Here is a 16,271-nt window from a genome sequence, read left to right on the forward strand (position 1 = left end):
ATTATTTGCGGTAACGCGGCCGAGCTTCGCGCGAAGCTTGAGGATCCTCGGGAAACGAACGAGCAACAAGAACGGCCGCGATTAAACGCGATTAAACGGTCCTGACAAAAAGCCGGGAATGCTTGGTGGCTGAAGGTGCCGAAAACCCAGCGAAATTTCCGCGGCGATGCGACAACAATAAAATCGACAATAATGAGGATGGCAAATGAGGAATGAAGGATGGAAAGTGAAAAATGGAATATGGAGAACGAAGCAAGATTGAAACGAAGAATTAAGAATGAAATATGTGGAATTAAAACGGGAGAATGCACAATGGAGGCTGGAAAATGAAAAATAAAGGATGAGAACAGAAAAAAGTGGGGAATGGAAAATGAAGGCTGATGAATGAAAATTGAAGAATGAATAATGAAGAATGAAAAACGGAGATTGAAACATGAGAAATTAGGAAAGAGAAATGGAAAACGATGAATGAAAGATGGAAAATAAAGGATGAGAAATGGAGGCTGAAGAATGAAAACTGAAAAATGTAATAATAAAGAGTGAAAAGTGAAGGAAATGAAGTGAAAAATGAAGAATGAAAAAGGGAAAATGAAGAATGAAAAGTGAAATATTAAGAATGAAAAATGGAGACTTAAAAATGAAGAATGAAGAATGAAAAATGAAGACTTAGAAATCAGGAATGAAGAACGAAAAATAGAAAATGAATGGAAAATGAAAAATCAAGAATGAACACTGAAAAATAAAGAATTAAGAATGAAGACTGAAAAATGAAAAATCAGGAATGAACACTGAAAAATGAAAAGTCAGGAATGAACACTGAAAAATGAAAAATCAAGGATAAACACTGTAAAACGAAAAATCAAGAATGAACACTGAAAAATGAAAAATCAATAATAAACACTGAAAAATGAAAAGTCAGGAATGAACACTGAAAAATGAAAAATTAAGAATGAACACTGAAAAACGAAAAACCAAGAATGAACACTGAAAAACGAAAAACCAAGAATGAACACTGAAAATCGAAAAACCAAGAATGATCACTGAAAAATGAATACCGAATAATGAAAAATGGAGACCGAAGACGAAAGAACGAACAATGAAGAATGAAAACTGGAAAAGATTTGATCTTTCAACGGAATAACGCGGCTCACTGAATTCATATAATTAGAAACTCTGGTATCAGTGCCAGAGAATCTATCAAATCGACGAAGTAGAGTACAAAGAACAATGGAACATTCGCAGTGTATTTAACCGCAGACTCTTTGCCCATTAAGACGCGAGCGTATAAAAAAAGAAAGCCTATAAGTACCGCGATAAAATCGTGAAATTATGCAAAGCCGTAACACTGACCTCGGTGTCGTTCCACCACATGTGCAGCCGGTAGTTCCTGAGCACGGAGGGGTCCTCGTTGATGTGATCGACGGCGAGTTTCACCGACGGCATCACTCCGCGTCCGACGTGGCTCTCGGGCACATGGCTGCCATAGGGGAAGAAGCCGGCGATATAAACGTCTCGTCTCTTGACGCCGCCCAGGTTGATCGGTTTCTGGCCGGCGCAGGTGTGGATTGCGTGCATGCAGAGGAGGATGCCGCACAGGTAAGCCGCGGCCGAGGCCAGCCGGCGTCCCCTCGAATAGTCGCTGGCCATCGTCGTCTCGGAGCCGTGTGTCCTTTCGAGCCCTCTTCCCCTCGGTCCGTTCCAATTGGCTCTGTCGCCCGACACCGGACACTGAACACCGATTGCTCGCGCTGATCCTGTCTCGGCCCTTCGTACTATCTCATCGCGGCCGCCACCGGCTCGAGGTTTAATTGACTGTGTCGGATCGGCAGACTACGCGGCGCCGAGCATTCTCCGCCGGCCCGCTCCGTTCCCAGAACCCATCTTCTTTCGACGAATTTGATTAATTACCGGAGACCCTTCAGCGACGGGAAATGCATTTGACGGCGGTGCGGGATGGGCGATCTTCGGGGATCACCTGAACCTTCGCGAAGCGTAATGGACCACGTTCCCGCTGTCTCTACTCCATCCAGATCCGATTCTCATGGCGCGCGACACTCCGACGGCGATCTTTTATCAGCCGGATCGACGATCTTCGGATCTGAAACAGAATTATCGAGGCGATTAGCGTGAGACGATTAGCGAGAGTCGCTGCGACGATCGTTGCGACGACGAGTCTGTGCCTGCATGGAAGAACACGAAGTGTTCTCGGTTCAAAGATATTGTTGCTTAAAGTTCTTGAAAAATAATTGACACTTTATTTGGATTTCTGAACAATGGATTTAATAACTCAATAATCAAAGTGTGGATGAAATCGATGTTTAAGGCGAATTTAGATTTTACGCTTTGGATGTGCATCCTGGATGTACTTTGCATTTTGGATGCGCATCCATTGAAGGTGAATTCAGTCTTTGCCCTCTGGATGCACATCCAAAGTTCAAAGTCTAAATTCGCCTTTAACAGATGCACATTCGAGATGCATATCCAAAGGGCAAAGTCTAAATTCGTCTCTAGTAGATGCACTTCCAAAGTGAAAGTCTAATTTCGCCTCAACTGATGCACATCCAAATTGCAAAGTCTAATTTCGCCTTAATTGATGCACGTCCAAATTGCAAAGTCTATGTTCGCCTTAACAGATGCACATCCGGGATGCAAATCCAAAGTGCAAAGTTTAAATTCGCTTTTAATATATGGACATCCAAAGTGTAAAGTCTAATTTCGCCTTAACAGATGTAAATCCAAATTGCAAAGTCTATATTCCCCTTGACAGATGCACATCTGGGATGCAGATCCAAAATACAAAGCCAATATTGGTCTTAACAGAGATGCACATCCGGGATGCATGTCCAAAGTTCAAAGTCTAAATTAGTCTCAACAGATGCACATCCAAAATGCAAAGTTCATATTCGCCTCAACAGATGCACATCCAGGATGCATATCCGGGATGCAAATCCAAATTGCAAAGTCAAGATTCACTTTTAATAGAAATCCAAAGTGCAAAGTTTAACTTCGTCTTAACTGATACACATCCAAATTGCAAAATCTATATTCGCCTCGACAGATGCACATCCAGGATGCTCATCCGGGATGCAGATCCAAATTGCAAAGTCAAAATTCACTTTTAATAGAAGCAAATCCAAAGTGCAAAGTCTAACTTTGTCTTAACAGACGCACATCCAAAATGCAAAGTCCATATTCGCCTCAGCAGATGCAGGATGCACATCCAAAGTGCAAAGTCTAACTCCGTCATTCCAGATGCACACGCAAATTGCAAAGTCTAACTTCGCCTTTCCAGACGCAGATCCAGGAATCCCATCCAAACTGCACAACTAAACTTCACTTTAACATGATTCATCCACCCGCCGTCGAAAACAGCGTGTCCCATCGGGAGTACAGGAACGTCGTTCGCGTTTCGGTCGCGTTACGTTCATTATTTTCGCCGTTACGGGTCTCTGCGAGCTTATTAGAAGAACGATGCCGGAAGACTTCTCCCCGGTCGCAGGGTTAAACGGTCGCAACGAGGTTTTTTCATTAGCGGTAAGTGGTGTTCGATGCGACGTGGCGCTGCGAACGTCTCCGTCCGGCCATTTATCGAGTAATACTACCGATTACGAGCGAGCCTCGCGTCTCTTTCGCCGTGGCAACCATGGGCCGGAGGTTCGCCGGACGCGAAGGATCCCGTTCCACGGTTTTAAACGAGCACGACGACTCGCTTCGCGCTTTTGTCCGCGTCCCCGCGAGTTTCTTTTTTATTCTTCCCTGTAACCCGTTCGCCATTATGCGCTCGCTTTCTCGATGGGAATGGGATGGCCGCGATGCAATCAACGCTGGAACGGAGACGGCAATAATCGTCGGACAATCAGCGATCGAGCATAGTTAGCGCTGTTAATACGCAATAACCAAGTTGTCTCTCTCTCTCTCTCTCTTTCTCTCTCGGTGCAGAGAGTCCCGCGTCCCGATGGAAGACGGCCGGGATGACTCGAGTGCGGAGCAGATAGGAGAGGACGGGAACAGATAGAGGAGTTTCGAGATCAGTTTGCGAGAAGCTCGTGCTTGACCGGAACACTCGAGTCGATGAACTTCGGATGATCGTAAGGGTAAGTGTCCGGAACCTCTAAACGTTAAGCACCCAATTACAATGGTGCGCTAGCTGTAACGTCCCGACACGACCCGCTCCACGAGACGCTTGTCAAGAATGATAAGACGGCCTCGTCCCGCAACCCTAACGCGATAGGACCGTGCCGCTTATGGAGCCGCGCGATACCGTACGACGGACGCACATCGTCGAATTTCTGCGACGATGGAAGATCGGCCGACGCGAGTCGACGGACGTTCATTGTTATTATCATTGCAGGGATTATTTTCTGAAATCCTGCGAGTCACCGTGGTAAAATGAACGACGCGCGATTTAGGTGGCGATGACAGTGACAGTTTATTCACTGAAACGACAAACCTTTACAATGTGCAGATAAAAATAAGATATAAAATAAAGTAAGTATATAAGTAAAATAATTAAATAAAATCATAAAATAAAATAAGACAGTGAAATAATAAAATAATAAAATAAAATAAAATGAGAAAGTGAAATAATAAAATAAAATAATAAAATAAAATAAGACAGTGAAATAATAAAATAAAATAATAACATAAAATGAGAAAGTGAAATAATAAAATAAAATGAGAAAGTGAAATAATAAAAGAAAATCAATAAACGAAACAATAACATAAATAAATGAAATAGTAGAAGAAAATAAATAAATGAAATAATAAAAGAAAATAAATAGATAAAGTAATAAAAGAAAATAAATAAACATAAATGTCAAAATCATTTTGACGTTATCAAATTTGTTCGTATTTCAGAAACTGTTTACAGTGTAAATATTTAAATATTGTACGATCCAATAGTTTCAATTTCATCCGCATTAAAATACAGTAAATCGTATCGAATGGAAATATGGTAGATCGATAGAAACTTTTTGGATTCAGAGTTAAAGTAACATAGAGTGCAAAGGGTTAACAGAGGCGAACGTCGGAAAGCACATTATCGAATTATATTTGTTTAGCATATTTGGCAACGTTCGAACCACTCTCGAGTCTTCGGAAACTGTTCACCTGATTCCCCCGTTCCCTGTCAGCCGCATTGAATTTATAATATCGACGAAAGAGTCACGATTTCCTAACAGCATAAAAATCAAAGTATCTCGTGAACTAACGATTTTCTAACATAAACAGGTTAATACTTTTTCACGAAGAATATTAAGACGCGCCAACTGACGCAATAAAAAACATATCTTTCCATTTAAAACAGCGTTAATCACCTTCACACCTCCTCTACGCGTCCACCAACCAGAAAACTAGCATCATCAAAAATCTGCCGCTCTCGAAACCATATTCGACTTCCTCCGAAACGTTTCACGCCACGCGTCATAACAACCACGTAAATCTAGACGGCAATACGCGGCGAGCCACCCTGTACACGTTCCCTTTCTGTCATTGTAAAAAACGCGTGTTCACCCGTCGGTATAATCAACGTAATTCGCATTAAAAAACAAATTGAATCTCGCGGACCACTCGCGGATTTCACGCCGGGCTCTCTCGAGAGAGACAGAGAGGATGCTCTCGGCCCAGGACGGGCGCAAACGTCGCACGGTCCACGCCGTCCGGCACGGGCCGTCGATTTTTTCCCGTGAAAAATCGTCCTGGTAAGCGGGTCGACGTTGCTCCGCCGAGAGACAGTGCCAGAAGTTCGCAGGCACTTCGTCGACGAGCGTCGGACCTCGAGTTTCCCGGGTACTTTCGGCTGGCTCCGATACTCCGCGTTCGCGGCAAGTAATTAATCTTCGTTGCCGCGGCGGGACACGTCAAAGGGGCGCATCAGCAAATTATGAATTATTTTCGCGGCGTACGGTTCGTCGACTCCTAAAAGCGGTCGGACCGCGGCAGCCGGCGTGTGGCAACTTCGAAACACGCGGAAGGAAGCTTCCGCTCCGAAAGGATCGATGGAGAGTAATTTCGCGGGGTTACGTCGCTGTCGCGTTTTATTTCCCGCGTATTTCGAGTTCACGATGGAACTGGGAACTGAAACGAGGATTCTGGATTCGCCGATTCGCGATCGTTCGCATAGATCTTGACGGATCATCGCTTAAGTGTCATCGATCGAACTTTCCATCGCGATCAAACGCGAGGCCATCGCGACAGACCTAAAAGAAGAGCCTTCATGATGGAACTAGGACCTGGAACGAGGATTTGTGGACTCTTTGCTTCGCGATCGCTGAGTTGAACTGTTTGAAACCATCGCGAATACAAGGACATCGCGACGGACCTAAGTGAAGAGCCTTCGTGACAGAACTAGAACCTGGAACGAGGATTCTGGACTCTTTGCTTCGCAGTTGTTGAATTGAACTCTTTGCAAGCACCATGATCACGAGAACATCGCGACAGACCTAAAAGAAGAGCCTTCATGACAGAACTAGGACCTGGAACGAGAATTCTGGACTCTTTGCTTCGCAATCGTCGAGTCGAACCGTTTGCTACCATCGCGATCAAACGCGAGGACATCGCGATAGACCTAAAAGAAGAGCCTTCGTGATGGAACTAGGACCTGGAACGAGGATTTGTGGACCCTTTGCTTCACAATCGCTTAGTTGAACTGTTTGAAACCATCGCGAATACAAGGACATCGCGACGGACCTAAGTGAAGAGCCTTCGTGACAGAACTAGAACCTGGAACGAGAATTCTGGACTCTTTGCTTCGAAGTCGTTGAATTGAACTCTGTACAACCACTGTGATCACAAGGACATCAGACCTAAAAGAAGAGCCTTCGCGACAGAACTAGGACCTGGAACGAGGATTCTGGACTCTTTGCTTCGCAGTCGTTGAATTGAACTCTTTGCAACCACTGTGATCACAAGGACATCAGACCTAAAAGAAGAGCCTTCGCGACAGAACTAGGACCTGGAACGAGGATTCTGGACTCTTTGCTTCGCAGTCGTCGAGTCGAACCGTTTGCAGCCACCGCGAACGCGAGGACATCGCGACAGACCTAAGCGAAGTTCCTCCGCGATTAAGTTACCATCTTTATTTCCCGTGTGTTTCGAGTTCACGGATGCGCGATGCAGCAGCGTGTATCGTGGACCGTGGAGTCAAGGTAGTTAATCCGAAGCCGGATGCATCTTATCGTTCGTGCGCGGATCGATTCGGCTGGTTGCACACGTGTGCGTGCCGGTGTGTCTACCGGGCGGGCTGGTTCTTGCGGTCGGGACGGTCGGTGCTTAGGTAATTAGTTGCAGTTCTGCTGCTAATTACGCAAAGACACAATTAACGAACCGGGGACACGCGCGGCTCGCTAGCAACGCAAACAATCCGGATCGAAGCGCGCCGATCTTTTTGCCGGGATATCGGCTGGCTCCTCCGCGTTCCGGCAATTAACCACATTTCCCTTATCTTTCTAGTTACTCTCTTTCTCTCTCTCTCTTTTCTCTCTTTCTCTCTCTCTCGCGCTCGCGTCCTGTCTCTATCTCTCGTACTTTTCTCCGCCGCTCGGTCACCTCTCTTACTCCGCTTAACAGCTTCTTTAAGAATTCATCCCACTCTTCCGTGGCCCTTTCTCATCTAGCTGCTAGCAGACCCGCGGCGGTCTCATTCCCTTATTACTTCTTTTTTTCCTTTCTCTTAAAAGCTTCTGCCCCATTCTCCGACCGCTCCCGATTCCTCGCCTCTTGTCTCACCCCGAGAAATTGACCGTCGCACGGAGCCGAATTTCTCGCGCCGCGACGTGCCGCACGCTCTGCGAAAATCTACGTGTCCTGGCAGAACTTGACGAACCGTAAAAGAATATTTTCGATATTTTTAGTACTTTTGCTATTTCTACCGTTTTTGCTGTTTCTGCTATTTTTGCTATTTTTGCTATTTTTACTGTTCTTGCTATTTTTACTGTTTTTAGCATTTTTACTATTTTTAGTATTTTTACTATTCTTACCATTTTCACTACTTTTACTATTTTTACTATTTTTACCGAAGAGAGAGCAAAGGACCTCTTCTAAGACTTCAATTTTTACGCTATTTTCACCAAACAGCTCAAAAGATCTTATAAAATTTCAATTTTTAATTATCTCCTAAGCACTGACGTCCGACTATCTCTTAAATGATCGATTAAATTTCTCCTACGAACGTTATAAAATTAGGCGTACCTAAACGATCGGTAGAAATAGTGTTAAAAACCTTTGCACACCTTCTTTCAAGGTGTCTGGGTTCGCTTATCAAGAACTTAAAAATTAAATTAAATTAATGTTCGATTAAAGTTTGAATTAATTTTTCTGCCTATGGACATTTGTTCGAACATCAAATTGAAACGTTTTGTACTTAAAACATTCATTTGTTTCTTTTTTTTTGGAGGGGAGCGAACATGTGCAAGATTTTCTTTCTGAATATTATCTTAGTATTCTCTTAGCATAATCTTGGTATAATAAGTACTCACGAAATACTTTCTATGTGAAACAAAGATGTTGTTCGGCGTTGCCTCTATATTCATTTACGACAAAAATCGAACGAAATGATTTTTCATTGTGAAATCATACGTATTTCAAGCTGTATACATGCTCGTCCACGACCACGAAAGTGATTTCAACATTGCAATTTCATTATTTACTCACTGCGAAACCATATTCAATAACAAAATGATCGAAGCGTACAGATTTAACGCAATATGACAAATAAACAGTATTCATAAATACAGAAAAATAAGCATGAATTACAGTTTACATTCGTTGAACGAATGCAAAACAGAACTGAAGATACAATCTTGCATCGTCGAAGCGGACTTTCGAAGCTGATTTTTATCGTCCCGTATAGTCTGAACCGTTATTTCGTTATTATTGTTATTATTATTACTATTATTATTATTATTATTATTACTATTATTAATGACTCAGTGACACAGACAAACAATGTTCTCTCCTTCGAAAGATTGGCCAACTTTCGGGCGTCTCTGTTTCCCGCGTAGGCCGCACCCTCGAGTATCTTTCAAGCCTTTCCTGCTCTCTTTTTTTTCCCCTCTCCTTTTCTTGTCCTACTCTTTCCATTTTTGGCTCGCGAGACTCCTTCACGTCCGCCGGTTCCCTGAAGATTCTTGGAAGAGCAAGTGTTTGAACTAGAAGTGTCACGCGAGACGGCGACATTCGAGGCTGGCTGGCTGGCTGGCTCTCGGCCGGTTTAAAAACACACCGGAAGTTGGAAAATAAACGTCCCGGTGGGCGGGAACTGCCGCGAACTCTCCGCAAACTTTCTTCGACGACCGGAAAGAAGAAAGTTCCCGTCACGATCAAATCCGTGCCCGTCGCTTCGACGGTTGACCATTCGATTCCTTCAAACTCACGACAGTTTGTTAGCCGTACTTTCTGATCTTTTTTTCTTCTTCTTCTTTTTCTCTTCTTCTTTTTGTTTAAACGAACCGTAGACCGTTTTATGCCGGGTTTTCATACGTATATTCACACCGATGTTTCTGGGACGTGCAGTATTTTCGCCAGGTCGAAATAATGCCAAATGTGTCAGCTACGGTGAAGCGAGTTCCGTTTGAAGAAGTGTCCACGTGGCTGACACGATTGCAGTTCCGTTGATTTCAGAGAAATTTAATTGATGATAAAAGTGGGAAGGAAGTATGAGCTACGGTTCGAGCCGGGAGAACGTCACAATTTTTATAAACAATGGAGTAACGACGCTTCGAGGATAGAGCTCCGAGTTTGTAGCTTCTTTTTTCATGTTTATGGGGTTAAAAAGTGGATGGAATAAATATCTTTTATTTTCTTTGTTTTGGTTTGGGAATTAAAGTTATGACCAGACAGTGAATCTTTGTACAAAGTAAAAATTATTTGCATCAATTGCAGAAGACAGTAGTCAAATATTAAGGCATTTCTTCTTTAAATGGCTTTAATTAATTGAAATTAATGCAACAGTTTACTGAAATTCTTCTGACGTCTTCGCTGTTTTGTTTTACACTATCCTGATTATTATAGCAGTATATAAAAAAATGTAGAAAGCAATATGTAAAAATATATATAAAGCAATATACAAAATAATGTATAAAGAAATATATAAAATAATGTATAAAGCAATATATAAAAAAATATTAAAGCAATATATAAAATAATGTATAAAGAAATATATAAAATAATGTATAAAGCAATATATAAAAAAATATTAAAGCAATATATAAAATAATGTATAAAGAAATATGTAAAATAATGTATAAAGCAATATATAAAAAAATATATAAAGCAACATATGTATGAATATAGCAATATAGAAAACGTTATACCTTCCACAAAAATAAAGCTTTCGAGTCGAATATTTTTTTATGCCATATGTTCACGGTGCAGAAAAAAATATAAGGGTATTGATTTCACGCTGCAATGATATTTTTTGTTAACAAAAGAAAAATTCTTTTCTCGCAATAGATATGTATATTTAGAAAATTAACTTGCATACATTCGAATTTGTCGTAAAACGTGCTATGAAAACACGTATTTCCAAAATTTGATCTGAACAATTAGAATTGCCTGGTTAACCCTTTGAGGCACGATGGTATTAAAAAGACCTCGAAATATTGCAATAACTGTGTACACATTCGTGAACCCATGTGGCACAGTGGGTCCATTTGAGTAACAACAAACAACACCAAATTGAATTGAATTATTACTATTGTTTTTACGTTTCTACATCATGTGATTCCTTTGTTAATAAAAATACACCAACGTTGTTCAATTTAAAACGCAATAAGATTTCTGTGCGACACGGGTCCATTTTATTCTCTGAAACCCAGTGGCCCAAAGAGTTAATCAACGAAGGGAGCTAAATCGGAGCCCATTAAGTTCTCCGGCCGTCGAAGCTACGAGAGATACAAGGCTCCGCGAAGGGAGCCTCGATTATCCGGATCGACTGTGACGAACGGCACGCCGGCCTGATAATTCGCATCTGGGTTAAAAATAATTTTATGCATAGACTCCGGGCGGAAGCTAATGCAGGACCGGGAAAGAGCCCGAACCCACGAACAATGAGCGCTCGAGTTCGAGCTGAATCCTCTGCCGCTGCGTCGCGTCGCGGCGCGGCGCGGCGCTGCTTTAACCCTTAAAGGACGGCTGCGACCGAGTCGCAGCTGAGCCCTCAATTTCCCGATGTCTCTGCAAAGGGGTAACAAGTTTCCGACCGGAACGTTCCGTTCGGTCTTGAACTGTCGATCGGCGACCGGTTCACCCGTTCGCCGCAGTCTTTCGTTTTGTTGACTCCGTAGATTACGCTGTTAGAACGAAGACCGGCTCGACTCTGATTTCGCGGGGCCTTTGAATAACGTACACTCTGGGTGCCGTCTGCACCTCGGAGGACCACCCACACTGTGCCGGGAGCACGCGAAACTGGAGTAACGACCCGATTGTCGCCAAGATCGACCAATGGCTGCACTAAATTCTGAACCGATGCCCGGTGGCTGTACTCGTTCGCGGTAGAATCGGGCGACTCTGAGATGCACGGTGTCGTTCCTAAATAGTCGGACACCTTCTGGAAGCTTGGTTATTGGTCGTGGTTTTGTGTGAATTTATTATGGAAGAAGCGTGAGTTGTAATTAGACCGAGGATTTTTATGCGAAATAAATGTTTGCTGTGTCGAGTCGAAGAAACGGGGGCTTATTTGAGAGCTTTTTGTTATTTTAATAGTTTGGACAATTGGAAGCGATGTAATAATTATTAGATTTGTCCGATACCTTCGCTGTTTGGTATTTTATTGATCAATTTTTACTGCAAATGCGTAGAATAAAATGTGAAATAAATGTTTGCTGTGTCGAGTCGAAGAAACGGGGGCTTAATTCAAATTTTTTTGTTCTTTTAATAGTTTTGAATACTTGGAAGTGATGTTACAATTGTTAAATTTGTCCGATATCTTCGCTGCTTGGTATTTTATTGATCAATTTTTACTACAAATGCGTAAAATAAAATGTGAAATAAATGTTTGCTATGTCGAGTCGAAGAAACGGGGGCTTAATTCAAATCTTTTTGTTCTTTTAATAGTTTTGAATACTTGGAAGTGATGTTACAATTGTTAAATTTGTCCGATATCTTCGCTGTTTGGTATTTTATTGATCAATTTTTACTGCAAATGCGTAAAATAAAATGTGAAATAAGTGTTTGCTGTGTCGAGTCGAAGAAACGGGGGCTTATTTGAGAGCTTTTTGTTCTTTTAATAGTTTGGACAATTGGAAGCGATGTTACAATTGTTAAATTTGTCCGATATCTTCGCTGCTTGGTATTTTATTGATCAATTTTTACTGCAAATGCGTAAAATCTGCAGTTCAGTTGTAATGAAATAATTCGCGAGATGCTTTTTAGTAGTCTTGACGATTTGAATTAGTCTTGACACGGATCATGAATTTTTTAGTTTCGAATCAAGAGATCAGATTACAAAGATACATTTATGAGTCATTTATTCGATATATACATACTTGCTAATTGCGGCGAATAACAATAATACTCGTTAAAAATCGGAGTAACTGTCTTACTGTTACTTTTCTAAATTAATCGAAAATAGTTGCCTTTAGTGCTCGCTAAATCTAGTATTAAGAGACTTTATTGTCAATACAAAAATTCTTTTGAACTGTCTAAATGTTCGATAAAACGTTCACCAAAATGTTTGAAATGTTCAACTTGTATTTGTCGAGAAGAAAAATCCTGAAAAATCACTGAAATTTCAGCGTCCCAAATCAGCTTCCTTCCTTAATATTAGATTTACAGAATCCGTCAAAATGACGGGAGACTAATTGTTTAATTTACGATCATTCAGATTGTAAACATACGTTTACGCATTCTGTTTTGTTTTCTGCTTATCAAACTATTTTAATTAACCCCCTGTTGGGATTATTAGCAGCATGCACATTGCTGTGCAAACCAACATGAAATGAATGACTTGGAACCAAGGCAATTCAGCAATTTATGGACAACAAGTACACTACAAATTTTATGCATTCATGACAAAAATGAACATCTGTAATTTAAAAAACAACGAACAGTTAAAGAATTGAAGAGCATCGATACATTACTTTCAACCAATTGAAAATATTGAAATTGATATAACCAATTGAAATAATTAATAAAAGAAAGAAGTTTCAAAGCAGCTCCTAATCCTTCCAGCAAACGCAGACAATTAACAAAAAATAAGAAATAAACCAATAAAAATCCGCAGTCTAATAATAATCGAAGAGAGAACAGAGAGAGAAATTCGCTGGAAACCGGCGCCCAGGGAGAAAGGTTTGAACGACTCGAAGGAGTCGGTTGTCGACGGAATGGACGAGTGCCGGGTCGCCGTTGATTTCGTCAGGACGACGCGAAATCGGCGTGAAACGTTAACGAAACCGATCGATGCCGTGAATCGTTCGGTTGGCCGCCAAGCCAAGCCGGCTCGCCGCCGCGGCGGTCGAAGTAATAAGGTTGTCTCATACAGTATTCATCGGCGACCATGTCGCGGCAAGGTTGGGCCTTGGCATAGTGACATAATTCTCGTGCTGCCGGTTGTATCGCGCTACTAGCTGGTAACACGCTAACCAACGATGACCGTGAGTCGCGGCTGAAACAACCGGCCGGCAGTTGCGCCGTCGTAGTCGCCGTCGCCGTCTTCGTCGTCGTAGTCGACGTCGTCGTCGTCGTCGTCGTGACGTCGTGACGTCGTCGTCGGTTGATAGGGAGCACGGGGGCTAAGTCTGGCGTGGCTTGGCGTGTTCCCTTCGGTTCATCGCTTGATCGATGGACTTTACTTTCGAGCCCGGACGAGAAGGTCGTTCGCTTTCACCTTACCAGCGGGGGCAAACTACCGCGGGACACGAAGAAACATCGAAAGTGCCGGGCCCGTTTTAGGCTCGCGTGCCGATAACACCCTCGTCGACGTCGGCGCCGACGTTGACGGCGACACGCCGCTACACACGACCCATGCTAATGAAAAATTACGAGCTGTTTGCTCGAAGGCCTTCTCGGGACGGCCGGTCAGCGAGGAGAGCCGTCGCGGGAACGATTTTGTTCCGGGAAACGGACGGCGGAGATCGACTTCGCGATCGGAGGACAATCGGCCCACGAAATACAGTCTATGGTCTCACTAATCGACGCTCAGATTGTCCACGGAAATGGACAATCTTGGGACAGAGGAGACACGATTGTTCGAGCCTTGTGGCTCGTTTTTTTATGGTCATCGATTGTCAACAACTGTAAAAACGAGCTGCTAGGCTCGAATAATCGCATCTCCTGTTCCCGAATTATCCATTTTTGCGGACAAACCGAGCGTCAATTGGGGAGACATTACTGTACCGTGAATTTCTCTGCGATTGTCCCTGGGATTGTCCACGAAAATAGACAATTTGAGAAGAGGAGATGCGATTATTGTTGTAGGAGATGCTGCTTTTTATAGTCGCCGATTGTCAGGAATTATGAAAAGGAGGCTCGAATAATCGTCTTTCTTATTTAAAAATTGTTCATTTTGGTTTCAAAGTTGGGCTTCAATCAGGGAGAATTTACTGTATTTGGCGCAAGCATATATTTTATCACGAAGTCAAGCAGCAGCAGCTGAGAAACAAGATAATAATAATAATAATACAGATATAATAGCAATAATAATAACAGTACTAATAGCAATAATAATGGTAATACTAATAGTGCAATTTAATCTTTCTTCTATTTTAAATTGCAATATTATATAGTATGACTATTATTATTACTATTAGTATTACTATTATAATACTATTACTATTGCTATTATTATTGCTATTAGTGTTACTATTATTATTGCTATTAGCATTACTATTTTTCTTGCTATTAGTATTACTATTATAATGCTATTAGTATTGCTGTTATTATTGCTATTATTATTGCTATTAGTATTACTATTATAATACTATTAGTATTGCTATTATTATTGCTATTAGCATTATTATTTTTATTGCTATTAGCATTACTATTATAATACTATTAGCATTGCTATTATTATTGCTGTTAGTATTACTATTAATATTGCCATTATTGCTATTAATATACCTGTATTATTATTATTATTTTGTTTCCGGTGCTGGTTGACTTCATGGTAAAATATGGACTCGCACTACAATAAATGCTCCCTAATTGACGCTCAGCAACCACCCACTTTTATCATAAATAACATAACATCCTAATCATCGCTTATCGATGATCAATATTATATCATCCAATGCAAAACTGTAAAGACATTAGAACTGTTTAAGAACACGTGTTAAAATATTATGAATATTTTTCAATCGACGAATATCTTCGAATTAAATGAATAATTAATGCAATATGCGACATGCGTTAGAACGTAGTAAATATTTCCAATTGATGAATATTTTTCAATGGATGAATATATTTTGCAACCGATGAATATCTTTCAATTGATGAATATTTCTCAGTCCACATGAATTATTAATGCGATTTACATCGTACAGCACACGTGTTAAATGGCAAAAGGGTTTCATTCGTTTATCTAAAAAAACACCAAGCTTCTGGCAACAAATCACAACGTCCACGAGTTCGATTAAAATTCTACGAAACAGCTTATTGCTATTATTATTGCTATTAGTATTACTATTATAATATTATTAGTGTTGCTGTTATTATTGCTATTAGTATTACTATTATAATACTATTAGTATTGCTATTATTATTGCTATTAGCATTACTATTATAATACTATTAGTATTGCTATTATTATTGCTATTAGTGTTACTATTATTATTGCTATTAGTATTGCTATTAGTATTGCTATTAGTATTACTATTATAATACTATTAGTATTGCTATTAGTATTGCTATTAGTATTACTATTATAATACTATGAGTATTGCTATTATTATTGCTATTAGTATTACTATTATAATACTATTAGTATTGCTATTATTATTGCTATTAGTATTACTATTATAATACTATTAGTATTGCTATTAGTATTACTATTATAATACTATTAGTATTGCTATTAGTATTACTATTATAATACTATTAGTATTGCTATTAGTATTACTATTATAATACTATTAGTATTGCTATTAGTATTACTATTATAATACTATTAGTATTGCTATTAGTATTACTATTATAATACTATTAGTATTGCTATTAGTATTACTATTATAATGCTATTAGTATTGCTATTATTATTGCTATTAGTATTACTATTATAATACTATTAGTATTGCTATTATTATTGCTATTAGCATTACTATTTTTATTGCTATTAATAT

At 40.5% G+C, this 16,271-nt stretch overlaps 1 protein-coding gene across 1 annotated transcript in view; it reads right to left on the reverse strand.

Annotated features, from left to right (window-relative positions):
• The window catches only part of GABA-B-R2 (gamma-aminobutyric acid type B receptor subunit 2), a 237,520-nt gene that overhangs the window by 170,309 nt on the left and 50,940 nt on the right, over positions 1-16,271 (reverse strand). Inside the window, exon 2 of the mRNA XM_033473525.2 lies at positions 1,351-2,098. Coding sequence (XP_033329416.1) covers positions 1,351-1,647 — 297 coding nt within the window. The 5' untranslated portion in view covers positions 1,648-2,098. The remainder of the gene's footprint in view (positions 1-1,350; positions 2,099-16,271) is intronic.

The sequence above is a fragment of the Megalopta genalis genome, chromosome 3, assembly GCF_051020955.1.
Source record: "Megalopta genalis isolate 19385.01 chromosome 3, iyMegGena1_principal, whole genome shotgun sequence".
Classification (NCBI taxonomy): Eukaryota; Metazoa; Arthropoda; class Insecta; order Hymenoptera; family Halictidae; genus Megalopta; species Megalopta genalis.